The sequence below is a fragment of the Grus americana genome, chromosome 20, assembly GCF_028858705.1.
Source record: "Grus americana isolate bGruAme1 chromosome 20, bGruAme1.mat, whole genome shotgun sequence".
Lineage (NCBI taxonomy): Eukaryota > Metazoa > Chordata > Aves > Gruiformes > Gruidae > Grus > Grus americana.
Window position 1 is genome coordinate 1,892,865 of NC_072871.1, and position 14,034 is coordinate 1,906,898.

Below are 14,034 nucleotides of genomic sequence, written 5' to 3' on the forward strand. Positions count from 1 at the left end.
GGAAGATGAGCAGCTAATCCCAAATCACAGCAGGCAGGGAGGGAAATCCATGCCTGAACGACAACCCGGCTGGATCTGTTGTCATCGGAGGCTGATCGGGGTGGCCAGGACACGGCACTGGCCTCGTCATTGCTGTGCCCAGCGTGGGCTGTGGCTGGGGACGCCCCTGGGAGCCCCGAGATGCAACATCTTGGTGAAACGCAGCTGGTTTAACCCCAGGCTGAGGTCTCGGCTCGGTGCTCCTCCAGCAGGTCCTGGTGCGTTTTCCCTCCCCAGTTTCGGATACGGGGAACTCCCTTGGAGCAAACACCCCTGGGGACTTCTCCGCATGCCCTCAAAGGCTGCTCAGCTCCTCGTGCACTTGCTCTGCTCTTGCCTAGATGCTCACCCGCCACTGAATAAATCAAAGCAGCCCACAAGTGCCTGGGCTCCATCCAAGACCCACGTGCTCTGGGAGGGCAAGAAGGAGCAAGATGCGGGCAGGTTGTGTGGACAGCCCTAGAGGGTACCTCTTTGCTGTGCGTGCTGCAGGTGCAGAGCCCCAGGGCTGTGTTTCACAGCATTATTTTATTTTATTTTATTTTTGAGTGATTTTTTTTTTTAATTTTATATTTTAGTTTGGTTTGTTTTTTCAGGAAAGAAAACTGAGCACATGGAAGCATCTGGAAAGGTAGGCAGCTGCAGGGTGGCAGGGTCGGTGTCTGCTGGCCATGGGAGCCGGAGCTGCCCGGGATGTGCCACGGCACGTCTCGCTCTGCGCTTCGTGGCTGACCGTCGAACGTCTGGGCACGCTGTGGCTGCGACAGGGTGGGCAAGCATCTTTCTGATCTTTCCAGATCAAAGCCGCCACCAGCTCTGCAGCGGGGCTGCTGGCAGCTGGGGCTGTCCCTGGCCATCGAAGGAGCCCGGGCGGCTGCTGGGGCAGGGAACGTGGCTGCCAGTGACTCCGGGGCCCCGGCGGGTTTGGCTTTGCTTATAGATGCAAAAAAGTTTGTTTATTTATTTCTGTGTGGGTGCAGGTGGATATATTCCTCCTGCGGCGCTTCCTCACGCCCCAGGCAGGGCGCGGGGGGGTGGCGAGCGTGCCCCAGCCCTGCCCCATCCCTGGCAGCGCTCCCAGCCACCCCGCAACGCGACCAGGGGCACATCCAGCCCTCCCCGCCGTGCCCGGGGCCGTGGAGGTCGGGGCGTGGGATGAGCATCTTTCCTGCCCTGACGCTCCCCCCATGGGATGAGCTCCTGGGGTGTGATGAGTGCGTCTGTCCTGAGCCGGGAGGCGAATGCCGCCGCCGCCGAGGGGACCTGGAGCCGCTTCTCTCCCCACGGGAGGTCCCGGCGCGGCTGAGCCAGAGCCACCGGCTGAGCTGTAGTGTGGTTGTTTCAAAGAGTGACAATAGGAAATACTCTGGTTTAATGAGTGCTTCAGCTTTTATGGAATGTAAAAGTCTTAAAATTAATTGAAACAAGCTGGAAACGCAATTTTTCAGCCTGAACGGAGGAAGCTGGGAAAAAAAAAAAAAGGGCTTCGGGCTCTTCTCTGCCACCGTTTGCGGCGCAGCCGTGTTGCTTCAGGCCGGCGCTGCATCTCCCGGCCAAGGTGAAGCCCTGTCCCAGGTCCCTCGCCTTTGCAAATCCCTTCCACTTTTGGAGGAAAGAGAAATAAAAATATATAGCTTGAAAATGCATGCAAAATCCCATTTCTTTACTCCTCAGATGCTTGGAAATGGCTTCAGTTCCTCTGGGATGTTTTACGGACACCCGCGTTGCACGCTGCAGACCCTTTCTGTGAACACGCGTTTACGCGCGCCGCTGCTCCCTGCGTCTCCCATCGCTCGCCCCAGCACCCACCCTGCTTGCTGCCCTGGTGCTGAGCCCCGTGCCGCCACCGAGGCCGGCACATGAGGGGGTGAAGCTGCCAAACCCATTTTTCTTTGTTGTTTTTTTTTTTTTTTTTTTCTTTTTTTCCTTTTTTTCCCATTTTAGTGAGATAGGGATGGAGCTCAGCTGGAGGAGAAAGAAGCAGCGGATTTAATTTGGGTTTTAGGAGTGGTCATCTGGACTGGTGCTCCTTGAATGACTTTAAAAGAAGAAATTAGTTAAAAACCCTTGCTTTCCCTCAAAAAGAGCGATCGCCCTCATTTACCTTGGTCTATTTATAAACTGTTTAGAAGGACCACGATAACCCAAGCAGGATGCGGCATCACTACAAGGGATGTTCCCCGGCCCACGGATAAACTGTTTGGGTTATTTTGGACATGTTAAAGCAGGGCTGCTTACAAAGGTTGGAAATTTTTGCTAAGAGTGAGATTGGGAAGAGCGCAGGGTCCGACTCGATGGCCCCAGGGCCGTATCCTGCCCGGGAAGTCGTAGATCTGCTGCTGGTTTTACACCGAGCTCGCTGCTGTTCGTGCTTCTTGCTGATGCGCTGGGTTTAGGATGCAGGAGGGCTGACGGCGCGGAGGGACCCCGTGGAAGCGAGGGGCTGGAGCAGCAGCAGAAGAAATTTTGGGCAGATCAACACAAGGTGGGTGATATAAAAGGAAAAAAAACCCACCCAACAGCCCAAGCCATCGCTCGCACAGCCGTGGAGTCAGGGGTGGTTGGTAGCGCCGCAAAAAGGGCAGCTCGGTGCTCGGAAAAAGGACCTTTGGGTCTGGAATGACCCCGTGCGGCCGGATCCTGCGCACAGCACCGGCCAGGGGGTGCTGCCCCCCCTCTGCTTGGGCAGCCCCACGCCAGGGACGCTGCTGCCCACTGTGGGTTGGGGTATTTTATTAAGTCCCTGGATTCTTCCCTTTCTGGGGACACAGGAGGGGCCGGCTCCGAGGTCGGGGCCCGCGGGGCTGCTCGGGGGTTTCTGTATCCCCCCCCGGGCACCCTTCCCCTTTGCTTGCAGGCTCTCACTTTCTGTTTCAGGGCTCCCTGCCTGCTCCCTGCCTGCTCCCTGCCTGCTCCAGCCTTTGCATCTATGGGGTGTATTTCTGACCTCTACATACATTTTCCTGCCAGCTCCAAGCCTGTGACCTTTTCAGCCGCCTTTATCTTCTTTTTTGACAGATTTCCGCCTTTTTTTGCGGAGTTTTTCCAGGTGAGGCCAGTGCTGTGGGTATGGGACCCCCCCCCCGTCCTGGCACTGCTGGGGTTCACCCTGGACCCATTCTGGGCTTTTGACTCCCACCGCCCCCCCCCAGAGGGACCTTTTGTCCCTGGGGGTTCACTTGCCTTATTCTGGCTTCCTGGGGAGCGGAGGGGCTGGGAGCATTGGCACGTGTGCGGGATGCGACTGCTGCTAATCAGCCCCGGGGGTGTTTCGGCTAAAAAGGCAATGTGACAAAAAATAGAGGAAAAATCTAAAACTGTTGGATAAGTCAGTGCCCAGCAGCAAGGGGCCGTGCGGCCGTCCTGACCTCCAGCGATGCTTCTGCTGGGTACCAAAATCGGGGGCTGCCCGTCACCTTCTGGTACCCAAACCAGTGGGTACCGGTCAGTGACTGGTACCGAAATCTCAGCTCAGAGGTCGCTGTCTCCCCGTCCCCGGGGCTTTCTTGCCCCTTTTCCCCCAGGGTGTCCCACGGTGGGGCAGAGCTGTGGGAGAGGCCATGTTTGCGCAGGATTTGCATTCGTGGCTCTGCAGGAAGGGCCGCGGCACCCGCAGCCGCCCCTCACCGATCCCGGCCCAGCCGCCCTTTCCTCCCCGCGCAGGGCCCGACCGGGGGAGCCCGGCACCGGCAGGGACACAGGGGACAGGGCTTGCGGCCCCAAGGTGAGCGGGGGGGACTGGGGTTGGGGGGAGAGAGGGCTGGCCCCAGTGCAGACCCCTCCTGCCCCTGAGCTGCCCCCCCCGTGTGCAGCTCCCCCCTGCGCTGCCCCCCACGCAGCCCCCACCCCGCTGTATTGCCCCGGTGCCTGCATGTCCGTCCCCCCCGATGTCCCCCCCCCCCATGGCACCCAGCACCACAGCAGCCTTCTCCCCCCGCTTTGGGGTGCTGGAGGTCCCCAAACCCCGTGGGGGGGACTCAGCCGCCCCCCGGGGCCGTGGCAGGGGCAGCAGCAGCACAAGGAGGTATTTCAGCCAGGAACACGAGCAGGGGCTGTTCCCATGGTCCTGTCCCCGTGTCCCCGTGTCCCCACCTGCCTGATGGGCTATGCCGGAGGGGCGTCCCCGCGTGGGACACCTCTTGGTGCCAGCGATGCCCCTGCCCCGTCCTCCTGCTCCCCCCAGGGGCTCCCCCTGGCTTTTTTGGCAGCCGCCCCAGACTGAGCCAATGATTTTGGAGGCTGGTTGGCGGTGACACCAGGACCATGTCCCCAGCCGCAAGTACCAGCCCTGCATCACCCTGTGTGCATTGCCCTGTCACCCGCACAGGCACCCCACGGCTGTGCTTGCCCCCCTCCTCCCCGGGTCAGACAGGGGCTGGTGGTGGCCACGCTGCCCCGCTCGGGTCCCTGTCCCCACACGCCATCGAGCTCCCCCAGCACCGTGGGGGTCCCATGCAGATCGGTCCCACGTCCCCCCCGTAACCGTGAGCTCCTCACCCTCTGCTCCGGCCGTGGCCCCCGGCATCTCTCTCTGTCCTCGCAGCTTGGGAGGGGTTTAGAAACCCCATTGCACGAGCAGGGCGAGTGTCCCTTGTGACTGCGCTTCCAGCCCTGCTTCCACCCTCCCTGGGTTTCCTGCTGTGTTTCGGAGCCGTCCTGGGGCGCTGGGGATGGCTCACGCTCCTTCCCAGGTACAGCAATACATTTTTTTCTGGGCTGTTGAGGTTTGCTGACAGCACTCGGGTGGTGGCCAGGAGCTTCTCACTCCTCTAATCGCTTCTTGTAGGGGTTGTGGGGGGGGTGTTGTATTGTTTTTGGTTTTTTAAATGGGTTTCAACCGCGCTACTTGGGGAAAGCTCTTCCCTTGCAAAAAACCTGAATTAGCCAGAAAAACATCTCTCTTCATGGCTGTTCCTGAAACCCCTGCCTGAGCTCCTCCGGAGCTTCCCAACCCCGAGAGCAGCTGCCAGCCGCTCCGTGCTGGTGGCCATCCTCCGGCTGAGCTCCTGCACCTTCGTGACACAGAAATCCCCACATTTGCAAGGATTTGTTAGGCAAATCCCCCCCCCAGCCACAGCAGAGGCGCGTCTGGCTGCCCAGCACGCAGTCGGGGAGAATTTGCCCCCGCTCAGAGCATCCCCTCCCCAGCGAGATGTGGGGACCCTCATATGCATCACAGCCAAGGTGGGATCTGCGCTGAGATGCTCCAGAACACCTCAAATTGGTTGGTTTGGTTGTTTTTTTTTTTTCTTATTTCCCATATTTTGGGTTCTGGGCAGCGGCTCGTGTAGGGAGCAGGTTCCAGTGGGGGGTTTATCCAAAAATAGGAGCTTGACCGGCAAGAGGTCGCTTTGGGGCTGCCCTGACTTTGCCCAATGGGCTTGGTTTTCGGGGAAAAGCCTCGGCCGGGTTTTACAGCACAAGTGAGAGGCGGGGGGGGTGTCGGGGCGGGTTCGGTAGGGCTAAAGGAAAGTTGAGCTGCAGGCGGCGGTGAGGAGGAGCTGCCGTGATGAGCCTTTGCACTGCCCGGTACGGAAAAAACCCTGCTGCTTCCTTCTCTCTTATTGCAGCTGATGGGAGAAGTGGTTTTTCCCCAGGGAGTTTTGCTGCAGCGAGCGCTCGGGGGTGCCCACGCCATCTCTTCCAGAGGTCAGTACCGCAGCGGCCGTGCAGCCTGGCCCAGCCATCCTCATGTCCTTCTGCCGCGGGGCTGAGGGCTGCAAAGGGGCCAAAAGCCTCAGCGGAGTCGGGGCTGCAGAGCAGGAGCTGGGGACAGACACATCAACTGCTCTGGGCTTGCTGGTTTTTTTCCAGGCTCACTATTTTTTCCCACATTCATTCAATTTTCGCTTTCTGTTTTCCCTGCTAGGGAAACCTTGTCCCCGAGCCGCACCGGCGCGGGGTCAGCCCCGATAACCTCTCTGTGCATCATCACCGCGTTGACATTTACTGGTGAGAGGCTCCAGACTAATTACGTCCTGGAGGGTGGGGATGTTTTGCCCAAACTCGGGGCTTTTGAGGCCGCACGGGCGATGAGCTCATCCCGCTGCCCCGTCCCACCGCGGCTGCCTGGGATTCGTGCTTCTTCGCACGATGCCGCTGTGACGGCAGCGACCAAGGAGGGCTTTGAGCAAGAGGGGGGAGAGAAAACCGGCCAGCGACGGCCGTCCTGCGGTGCGCGGAGAAGGAAGTGTCGCCACGGGCCACTCCTCCTCGCTATTTCCTCTCCGCGGTCGGGTTTTTATACAGATGAGAGAGAGGGGGGCAGAGGAGCAGCCGGCCTGTCCGAGGCCAGAGGCTGGGCTCGGTGGCCGAAGGGAAGCGCCAGCGGCCGGTCCTGAGGGAGACGCTGCGGGTAACTGCACTCGGTCCGGCTCCCCTATCCCACTCCCCACCCCGCGGGGGGTCACCAGGGCACCCCTCAGCCACTTCTAGCTCCATCCCTGCCACCGCCTTCCTGCTCGTGCCTAATGGCCCCTTTCTGGCAAAACCCATCCCAATTTCACGGGGACCCTCCTGTTCCTGCGGGTTTCGGATGCTTCGGGCTCTTCCCCTCCGCTTGCTGCCCTTCCTGTCAGTCTCCGTCTTTGGGGCTGGGAGCGGGGCCGGCGGGGTTTCGGGGTGGCACAGGTGGGTTTTGCATCACCCTGGCTGTCACTGCTGCGCTGTGCGTTTGGGGAGGGTGAACACCTGCGCGCCCCAGGCTCAAGCTGCGAAGCCAACCGTGTTTCTCAGCTTGTTCCCAAGTGGTGCCCCCGGGGAGCTGCAACTTGGGGTGCTGGGGCCTTTGCTGTGACACAGGATTTCCGCTCCAGGCCATTGATGCCCTTGGATCCATGGGCCCCGCTGCAAGAGGCCGTTTTGCTCCGCTTTTCCCTCTGGAAACACGCACGCTTTGGGACGGAAGGGGCTGGCTTCCAGCCGGGGCGGGGGGGGGGGATCCGCCTTTGGGACTTTCCAGCCGGTCCCTTTTCCCAGCAGCTTTGCTAACCCAAAGAGCCCGAGTTTGGGGCGTAGCTCCCTCCTCTCCGACGCTGTCCTCAGGATTCAGCGGTCGGCACTTATCCCGGGATGCGTTTCTCTGGCTGGCGTTGGGCCGATGTCTCCTGCAAACGGGGTGCTTTGTACCTGGAACGCCGGCTGCCCCGGGGCTGCCCCCGGCCCGGCTGCCTCCCTCTGCCCACGCAGGCTCCTGCATTGTGGAAACCTTGCTTTGGCAGGAGCAGGGTGACACACGGATGCAAATGGGGGGGGGGGGCAGAGCCCAAGGAGAAAAGCTGGAGGTTTCTCAGGAGCATTTCCAGGAGCTAAGTGTGAGTCTTCCTGTGGTGCAGCTGGACTTGGCACAGAGAAGAGACTAACGGTGATTACACGAGCGCTTGTGATACTGCGGACCTAATTGCCCGGTTCTTTTTCCTATCGTTTTTACCAAATATCTAATTAAGTTGCTGAAAGCGCATCTCTGCGGCCTGGCAGCGCCGCCGGGCTGGCACAGTTACCTGCCCCAGCCCCGATCTGACGTCGGGCAAGCAGGGGCTGCTCTTACAAAATTCGAGCCCTGTGTAAATACCAGCAGGTATTAGGAACTGAGTCATGGCGTTAATAGGGTTATTATATGCGTGACTGGACAGATTTCTTGCTGAGGACGGGATTTGGTCCCTCCACCCTGCCTCGCTCGGCTCATCAGGAGGGTTGGGCATCCCGTGCCGCGGGATGGACGCGGCGTTTGGGCGCTCGGCTTTTGGGAAAGAGGGTCTGGGGCATCACCTGGCTGATGAGCGCTTGGACGCGCTGCTGGTGGGACGGTGGGCTTCAGCCGGGGCTACGGGCAGGGGCAGCACCCCGCTGTGGGTGGGCAGCATCTGCGGGGGAGCGTTGGGGGCATCTCACGTCTCCCTGCCAGTGCCCGTGTGCTCCCTAAACCTTTTCCCACGCACTCCCACATCTCCCCCCCGCATTTAATCAACTCCCTCCACGCCTGCGTGGATATGGGGCTGAGAAAGCTTCGCCGCGTGTCTGTGTCGGTGTGTGTGACGGCCTGGAGGGTTGTCCTGGCCCCAGAGCTCTGCGGTGTCCCTGCTCCCTGGGGACCATGGCCTGTGCCCGTCTGCGTTGCGGGAGCTGCTCCCCAGCAGCTCTGGGGACCCGTTGGGGACCTTCAGGCGCTGTGTGAGCAAGGCGAAGGGTGCAAGAGGGAGAGAAGCAAGGGGGTGACCCCAGGGTGGCATGGGGACAGCCCGGGGTCCCCGGTGGCATCCCCAGCGCTGGCACCCCGGGTGGCAGTGGTCCCCAGCCTTGCTGCCCAGTGGCACCTCCGCGCCGGCTTGCAGGAATCTTGTCCAGCTGGTTTTGCTCTGGGCAAGGCCAAATCCTGCACATGGCCAGCAGTTAGCACTCGGGGCTAATTGCTGCACGGCAGTAGCTCGTCCAGTGATTAGTGCTGGGGGAGCCGCTCGCCCGGGCTCGGTTCCCGTGATGAGCTGGCTGCCGGCACATGGTCCAGAACCCAGTTCATCCCTGGGGCGGGGGCGAAGGCTTCGCCTGGCATGTCCCGGCGCTTCGGAGGAGCTGGGAAAGGCGCGGGGCAAAGCGAGGAGGCGGCCGGGAGCGTTTCCCAGCGCCTGCAACTCCCCGTGTAGCTTCCTCGGCCGCCCCTTTGCTTGTTGCACACCGGCAGGCAGCCGCCTGCGTCAGCCCGGTGGTGGGGGAAGTAAAACCTTCGCCAGAGCGTGACATTTTGCAGGTTGGTTACTTCCTGCTGAGCTGAAACAAGTTAATAACAAATCCTTCGGGGCCCTCCTCCTCCTCCCCAGAGACATGGTGCTTTTGGCAAGACCCAGGGTCGATTTTTCTGGGTAGCTGACGAAAGCAGCTTTCCTTGCCCTGCCTGTGCTGGCTTCCTGGTCTCGGGGTTGGCAATGTCACCGCGGCAAACTGTCCCTTGCGTCAGTGCTGCTGTTGTCCGGAGGCGGTGGGGAAATACCCTCCCACTGTGACACAGCTTCTGCCTCCACCAACTTCGTGCCACGCAGGGACGGAGCCATCCCCGGCGCTGCAGCACGTGGAGGTGGTCGTGTGTGGGGTCCTGCCACACAGTCGCATCCGCTTTCTCTGAGGGGTTTCCTCGCCAGGTCCGTGCCTCTTGTCATTGCATCCCACTGCCAGAGCGTGTTCTTTCCTCTTCCTCCTTGTTTGCCTACTCAGGTTTGTCCATGCGCTTCCTATGCAGATGGTTTTTCGTAGGGATGCTCGTGTCCCCGCGCTCTCCTGTGTGGCTCCAGGGTCCCGCGTGGGAAGGACACAGCAGCCGCCACGGGTCCAGGGATGTGAGTGTGTGGGCACAGGGGGCAGGGAAGGACCGTGGGGGTAGGAGGGTCGGGGTGCCATGGGGCAGCCCTGCTCCTCGCCCCAGAGCCACGTGCTGCGGGTGGGCTCAGCCACAACCCCGTCGGTTCTCTGCAGCCCATCTGAGCTCTCCCGGTCCGGGGCAGGCTGGGGAGCGGCGTGCCGAGGGCTGAGCACTGGCCGGACGCTGCCCTCACCTCCTCTCCGTGCCGGCAGTGACCGGTGCTGCCTGGCCTACCTGTCGGCACAGCCTGGAAAAATCACCCCCACGGGAGATGCCGTGCCACCACGACCTGCACGGCCCGAGCGTTTGCACAGCAAGGTGCCCCCGTGCACGCTCCCATGCCCCGAAAGGTCTCCGTGAGCGCACGAGTGACTGTTTCCTATAGGGGTGTGTATGCGCGTGTGTGCGTGTGCTGGTGCAGACGTGCGGTTTTGTGCCTTGTTTATATTTAGCAGCTGTAAGGAAACAGGACTGGGCAGCTCCGGTTCAGACCGTGGGTCTGTCTGCCCGGTGTCCTGCCTCCAGCACGTAGCAGAGCCCCCGGCTTCGGCTCCAGCCGGCTCCGGGCTTTCCTTCCCCATGTGAAGGCAGGGTTGGCTTTGTGATATGCATCAATTTTCATTTATTTACGCTGAATTTCATCTGTAGTTTTGTGCGTCCAGAGTGTCTTCCAGAAAGTTAGCTTAGGTCTGAAGGTCTCTCTCTGCCACCTTGCCATTCATTGCCGATTGCTGCAGGTAATCGGTCTGCCTGTTAGAAAGCGGGATATCTGTCTAATTTGGTTGTTATCGTTCACTTCCTGATCTTACAAAGATTGATTTTACATTGTCCTTTTTCCTTTTAAAAAGAAGATGATGTGAATGGGCTGTAAGAACCAGACAAGATGGACGGAGAGCTGCCCTGCGCTGAGGTGGATGGAGAAGTGTCCTCTGCCACCGAGGATCTGGGAGGAGAGATGCCCTGTGCGGAGAGCGATACTGAAGGAGACGTGCCCTGTACTGAGAGCGATGCAGAAGGAGAGATGCCCTGCGCTGAGACCCACACAAAAGAAGCAGCACTTTGTGCTGAGAGCAGTGTGGAAGGAGAGATGCCCGGCACTGACAGCGATGGGGAAGGGGAAATGCCGTGTGCCGAGGGTGATGCAAAAGGAGAGGCGTCATGCTATGAGAGTGATGGGGAAGAAGTACCGGATACTGAAATCCCTGCTGCTTCAAAGAAAATGTCTTCTATTTCTTCTCCCTTGCGGGCAATCATCCGCCTGCGACGACAATACCGGGTGCAAAAGAAAAGCCGTCTGCATTTAGAGATCCCTCGAGAAAAGTCTTCAGAGCTTGTCCATACGAGGCTGCTTCAAAGGCAGCTTTCCCTGAACCGAACTAGCCTGTATGGCCCTTCCATGTCCTTCTTTAATCAGACCAGCTCTGAAACTTCCCAGTACTTCACCTTTGACACGTCTGTGGAGCAGTATGCGATGAAAAAATGCAGGCGGAAAAAGAATCGAAGGAAATCTAGGATAGTCCTGTATCCAGATAAAACAAAACGATACCTTCCAACAGAGGAGAAGAGCAAGGCAAAACGCTGCCTCCTCTTGCTCATTGCCATTATCTTCTTCCAGATTCTCAATGCGATAGAGAACCTGGATGATAACCTCCAAAAATATGACCTAGATGGTTTAGAGAAAACAATGCACCGGGAAGTATTTGGGCAGAAGGTTGCTGTGGAAAGTATTATGGAATTACTGAAAGACTATCTGGCTACCCACATACACAATAAGCCTCTTGTAATCTCTTTAAATGGCCCAACAGGAGTTGGGAAGAGTCATGTTGGCTGGTTGCTGGCCAAACATTTTCGTTCGGTCATGGACAATGACTTTGTGCTTCAGTACTTTGTTATGCATCACTGCCCCAGCGGGGCGGCTCCTCTTACTTGTGAAATAGATTTGTCTAAGAAGATTTCTGACATGGTTACAAGAGCCGAAGTAGAGGAGAAGATACCATTGTTTATTCTGGATGAGGTTGAACTCATGTCTCCAGTCTTGCTGGACGCTCTCAGCCGATTCTTTGAACCCAATCAAACTAACGAGTTCCTCAATGCCATCTACATTTTAATAAGCAACATAGGAGGTGCTGAAATAACAAAGTTTGTTATCCAGAATGCGTCTGCCGAGCTTCTGCATCAGCAAAGGGGAGTTGAAGAACTGCTGAGCATCGTCCAGCCTGTACTGATTGATGCCCACCCTCTCTGGAAATCTGCAGACATCATCCCATTTGTTCTTCTGGAGAAGACCCACATCATAAACTGCTTCCTAGAGGAGATGAGGAGGGAAGGGCTGTATCCTGACCAGAAGCATATTGAAAATTTAGCGAGTCAGCTGAGTTACTACACTACAGGGGACAAGCAGTACTCCAGGATGGGCTGCAAGCAAGTTGTGGCCAAAGTCAACCTGCTGTAGTGATTTACTGCAGAGACCGAGTACTACTTTCAGGATTTGCAAAATTCTGGGCTTATGGAGGAGTACGTTACAGCAGGCTGTGGCCAAGGTGTCCTTTCCCAGCCCTGCACTGACTCTGTCCTGGTCGAGGTAGAGGGACGGCAGCCTGGGCTCCTCTGCAACGTGGTCTCTGTTCTCCTCCAGATGCTTCACTTGTTCCTAATGTTCTGTGAATAAGGCACAGGCAACGAAGCCCAAGCAACCTGCCATTAATTGTGAGCTGCTTTGTTCCTCATGTTCTCATTTGGGATACTTGTCATTAAGGAGTTGTGAGATGAGAACAGAGGCTGTGGGATGTAAATAGGAGGAGGAAATAATAACCGGGTTACTGTCCCTGCGGTACACGTAGCCGTGTATCACTCCTTCTCCAGGCTCACCGTCTTCAGCTCTTCACTCTTCTTGCTCCTGGCTGGTGGTGTGCAGAGCAGAGGCAGTGCTGGACGCCTGGGAGAACTGAGAGAAGTTGTTGCTCCTCTTCCCCCAAATGCGTGGGCAGTCAGAACTCTGCTTTCTCCAGCTCCTACGTGACCGTGTGCTCCAGAGACTGCTTTTTGGACCTGTTCCTGAGCTGTTGCTCCTCTGAGCTCATACCTGAGCTCACCTTTGGCACCTCCAGCGAGATTTCTGCCCTGCAAGTCTGTTTGGACTCGCCTTGAAGACTGCCCGGCTGTGCCAGTCGGTGCAGAAATAACCACCGGATTGTTTCAGGTCTGGTGGTGACAACTCGTCCTGAGAGCTCTTCCGCTTTTTGTTTCTGGGTGCACTTCACCATGCTCATTATCTAGAAAGCCCGAAATAGCAACTGACATATATTAAGCAACACACACTGGAAAAGGCAGTTTGGGCTGTCTGGGCCGAGAGCAGTAGGAATCCTGGGCTTGTCCCAGTCCTGTGAGGCCAAGAAGAGGTTCTTTGCCACTGAGCTGCCTGGAAGCTCCTCGGTCCTTGTTTTGAGCATGCAAAGTGAGCAGGTATTTATGACATTACTCTTTCAGGTTTTGGGCCTAAATCCCCTTTTACAATTTGCTGTGAATTATCATATATGCAATCCTGTGGATCTTTGCACTGGTTGTTTGATTTGCCTCTGTCTAATTGTTGGTCTCCAAAGACTTCCATCACAAACTCCTGCTTCCAGAGCTATTGTCAGGAATAAATCCAAACTGTCCTGAATAAAATCATTAAAAGTACTTTTCCTTTATCTGACTGAAATGGGGTTTTCTTCCCAAATTTCTGTTCTGGACCAATGTAGCTGCACTGCCATACCTGTGTGTCCTGGTGACTTGGATGGGGAGCAAGGGCTTCGCAGACCCCCTCGATGCAATGTGTGTGCAGCTCCTCGGGGTACACTCATGGGAAGCCAAATTCAGAACCCACGCAGTGCAGCAGTGCCCAAAGCTCTGTGCCACACGGCTCCTCCGTCCCCCAGAGCTGCACAGCAGGGACTAGGCTGGAGACTGGGGAAGTGTGTCCTTGGCTGAGACAATCCTGGGCTCTAAAGCCTGTCCGTGGTTTCTCCTCTTGAAATTATCCAGTGGAGGAGCCTTTTTCTCCTGTAGAGCAGCCCGTGAGAGCAGCTGGGCAGAGAAGGAGGAAGGACTGCCTGCATGGATTAGAGGAAGGGCTCTGAATGAAGCTAAGCCACCTTCTAGATGCAAGTGTCCACGAAAAGCAACATGTGAGCTGGTTTCCATAGCTTAGTGAGATTTTACTACCAGAAGAGTTAATATATTTTTATCCTGGGTAAGAAACAGAAACAACTCAGGGACCAGGATTCCCCTCCTCTTCCAGCTGGGAGAGGGACAGAGGTTATTTCTGGTTTCTTCTACCAAGGTCTCTCATTTGTGGGAGAGGAGCTCAAAGCCCAAGTGTGTGACAGGAGAGGTAAGCATCACCCACATTGCCTGGACTTGGGAGTCAGTGCCTATAGTGCTGGGCTGCAGGGGTGCTGCTGAAGCAGACACCCATGGGTGATGGATTGCAGATGGCTTTTGTCGTGGCATCGGGACAGGCAGCAGCACCACCGATGGCAGTGCTACCTTCACAAGGGAGGATTTCGGGCTTCCAAGGGCTGTGCGAGGGGCTGTAGGTACCGTGAGGATGCCTGAGTTGTTCTGATGGAGATTTAGACTTGGTTTTGGGTATCTGCACTTGCAGT

At 57.5% G+C, this 14,034-nt stretch overlaps 1 protein-coding gene across 8 annotated transcripts; it reads left to right on the forward strand.

Moving 5' to 3' along the window:
- The first annotated feature begins 3,732 nt into the window (after positions 1-3,732).
- On the forward strand, positions 3,733-13,077 carry TOR4A (torsin family 4 member A). 8 transcript variants are annotated; one of them, XM_054849029.1, is made up of 2 exons: positions 3,733-3,763; positions 10,237-13,077. In XM_054849029.1, exon 2 carries the CDS (start codon positions 10,272-10,274, stop codon positions 11,838-11,840), a length of 1,569 nt encoding a protein of 522 aa, XP_054705004.1. In that variant the 5' UTR covers positions 3,733-3,763; positions 10,237-10,271; the 3' UTR covers positions 11,841-13,077. The 8 variants fall into 8 exon arrangements, with proteins under 8 accessions (XP_054705004.1, XP_054705001.1, XP_054704998.1 ...); XM_054849026.1 differs by lacking the exon at positions 3,733-3,763 and adding an exon at positions 6,082-6,394 and having other exon boundaries at positions 10,240-13,077; XM_054849023.1 differs by lacking the exon at positions 3,733-3,763 and adding an exon at positions 6,083-6,394.
- The last annotated feature ends 957 nt before the right edge of the window (positions 13,078-14,034 follow it).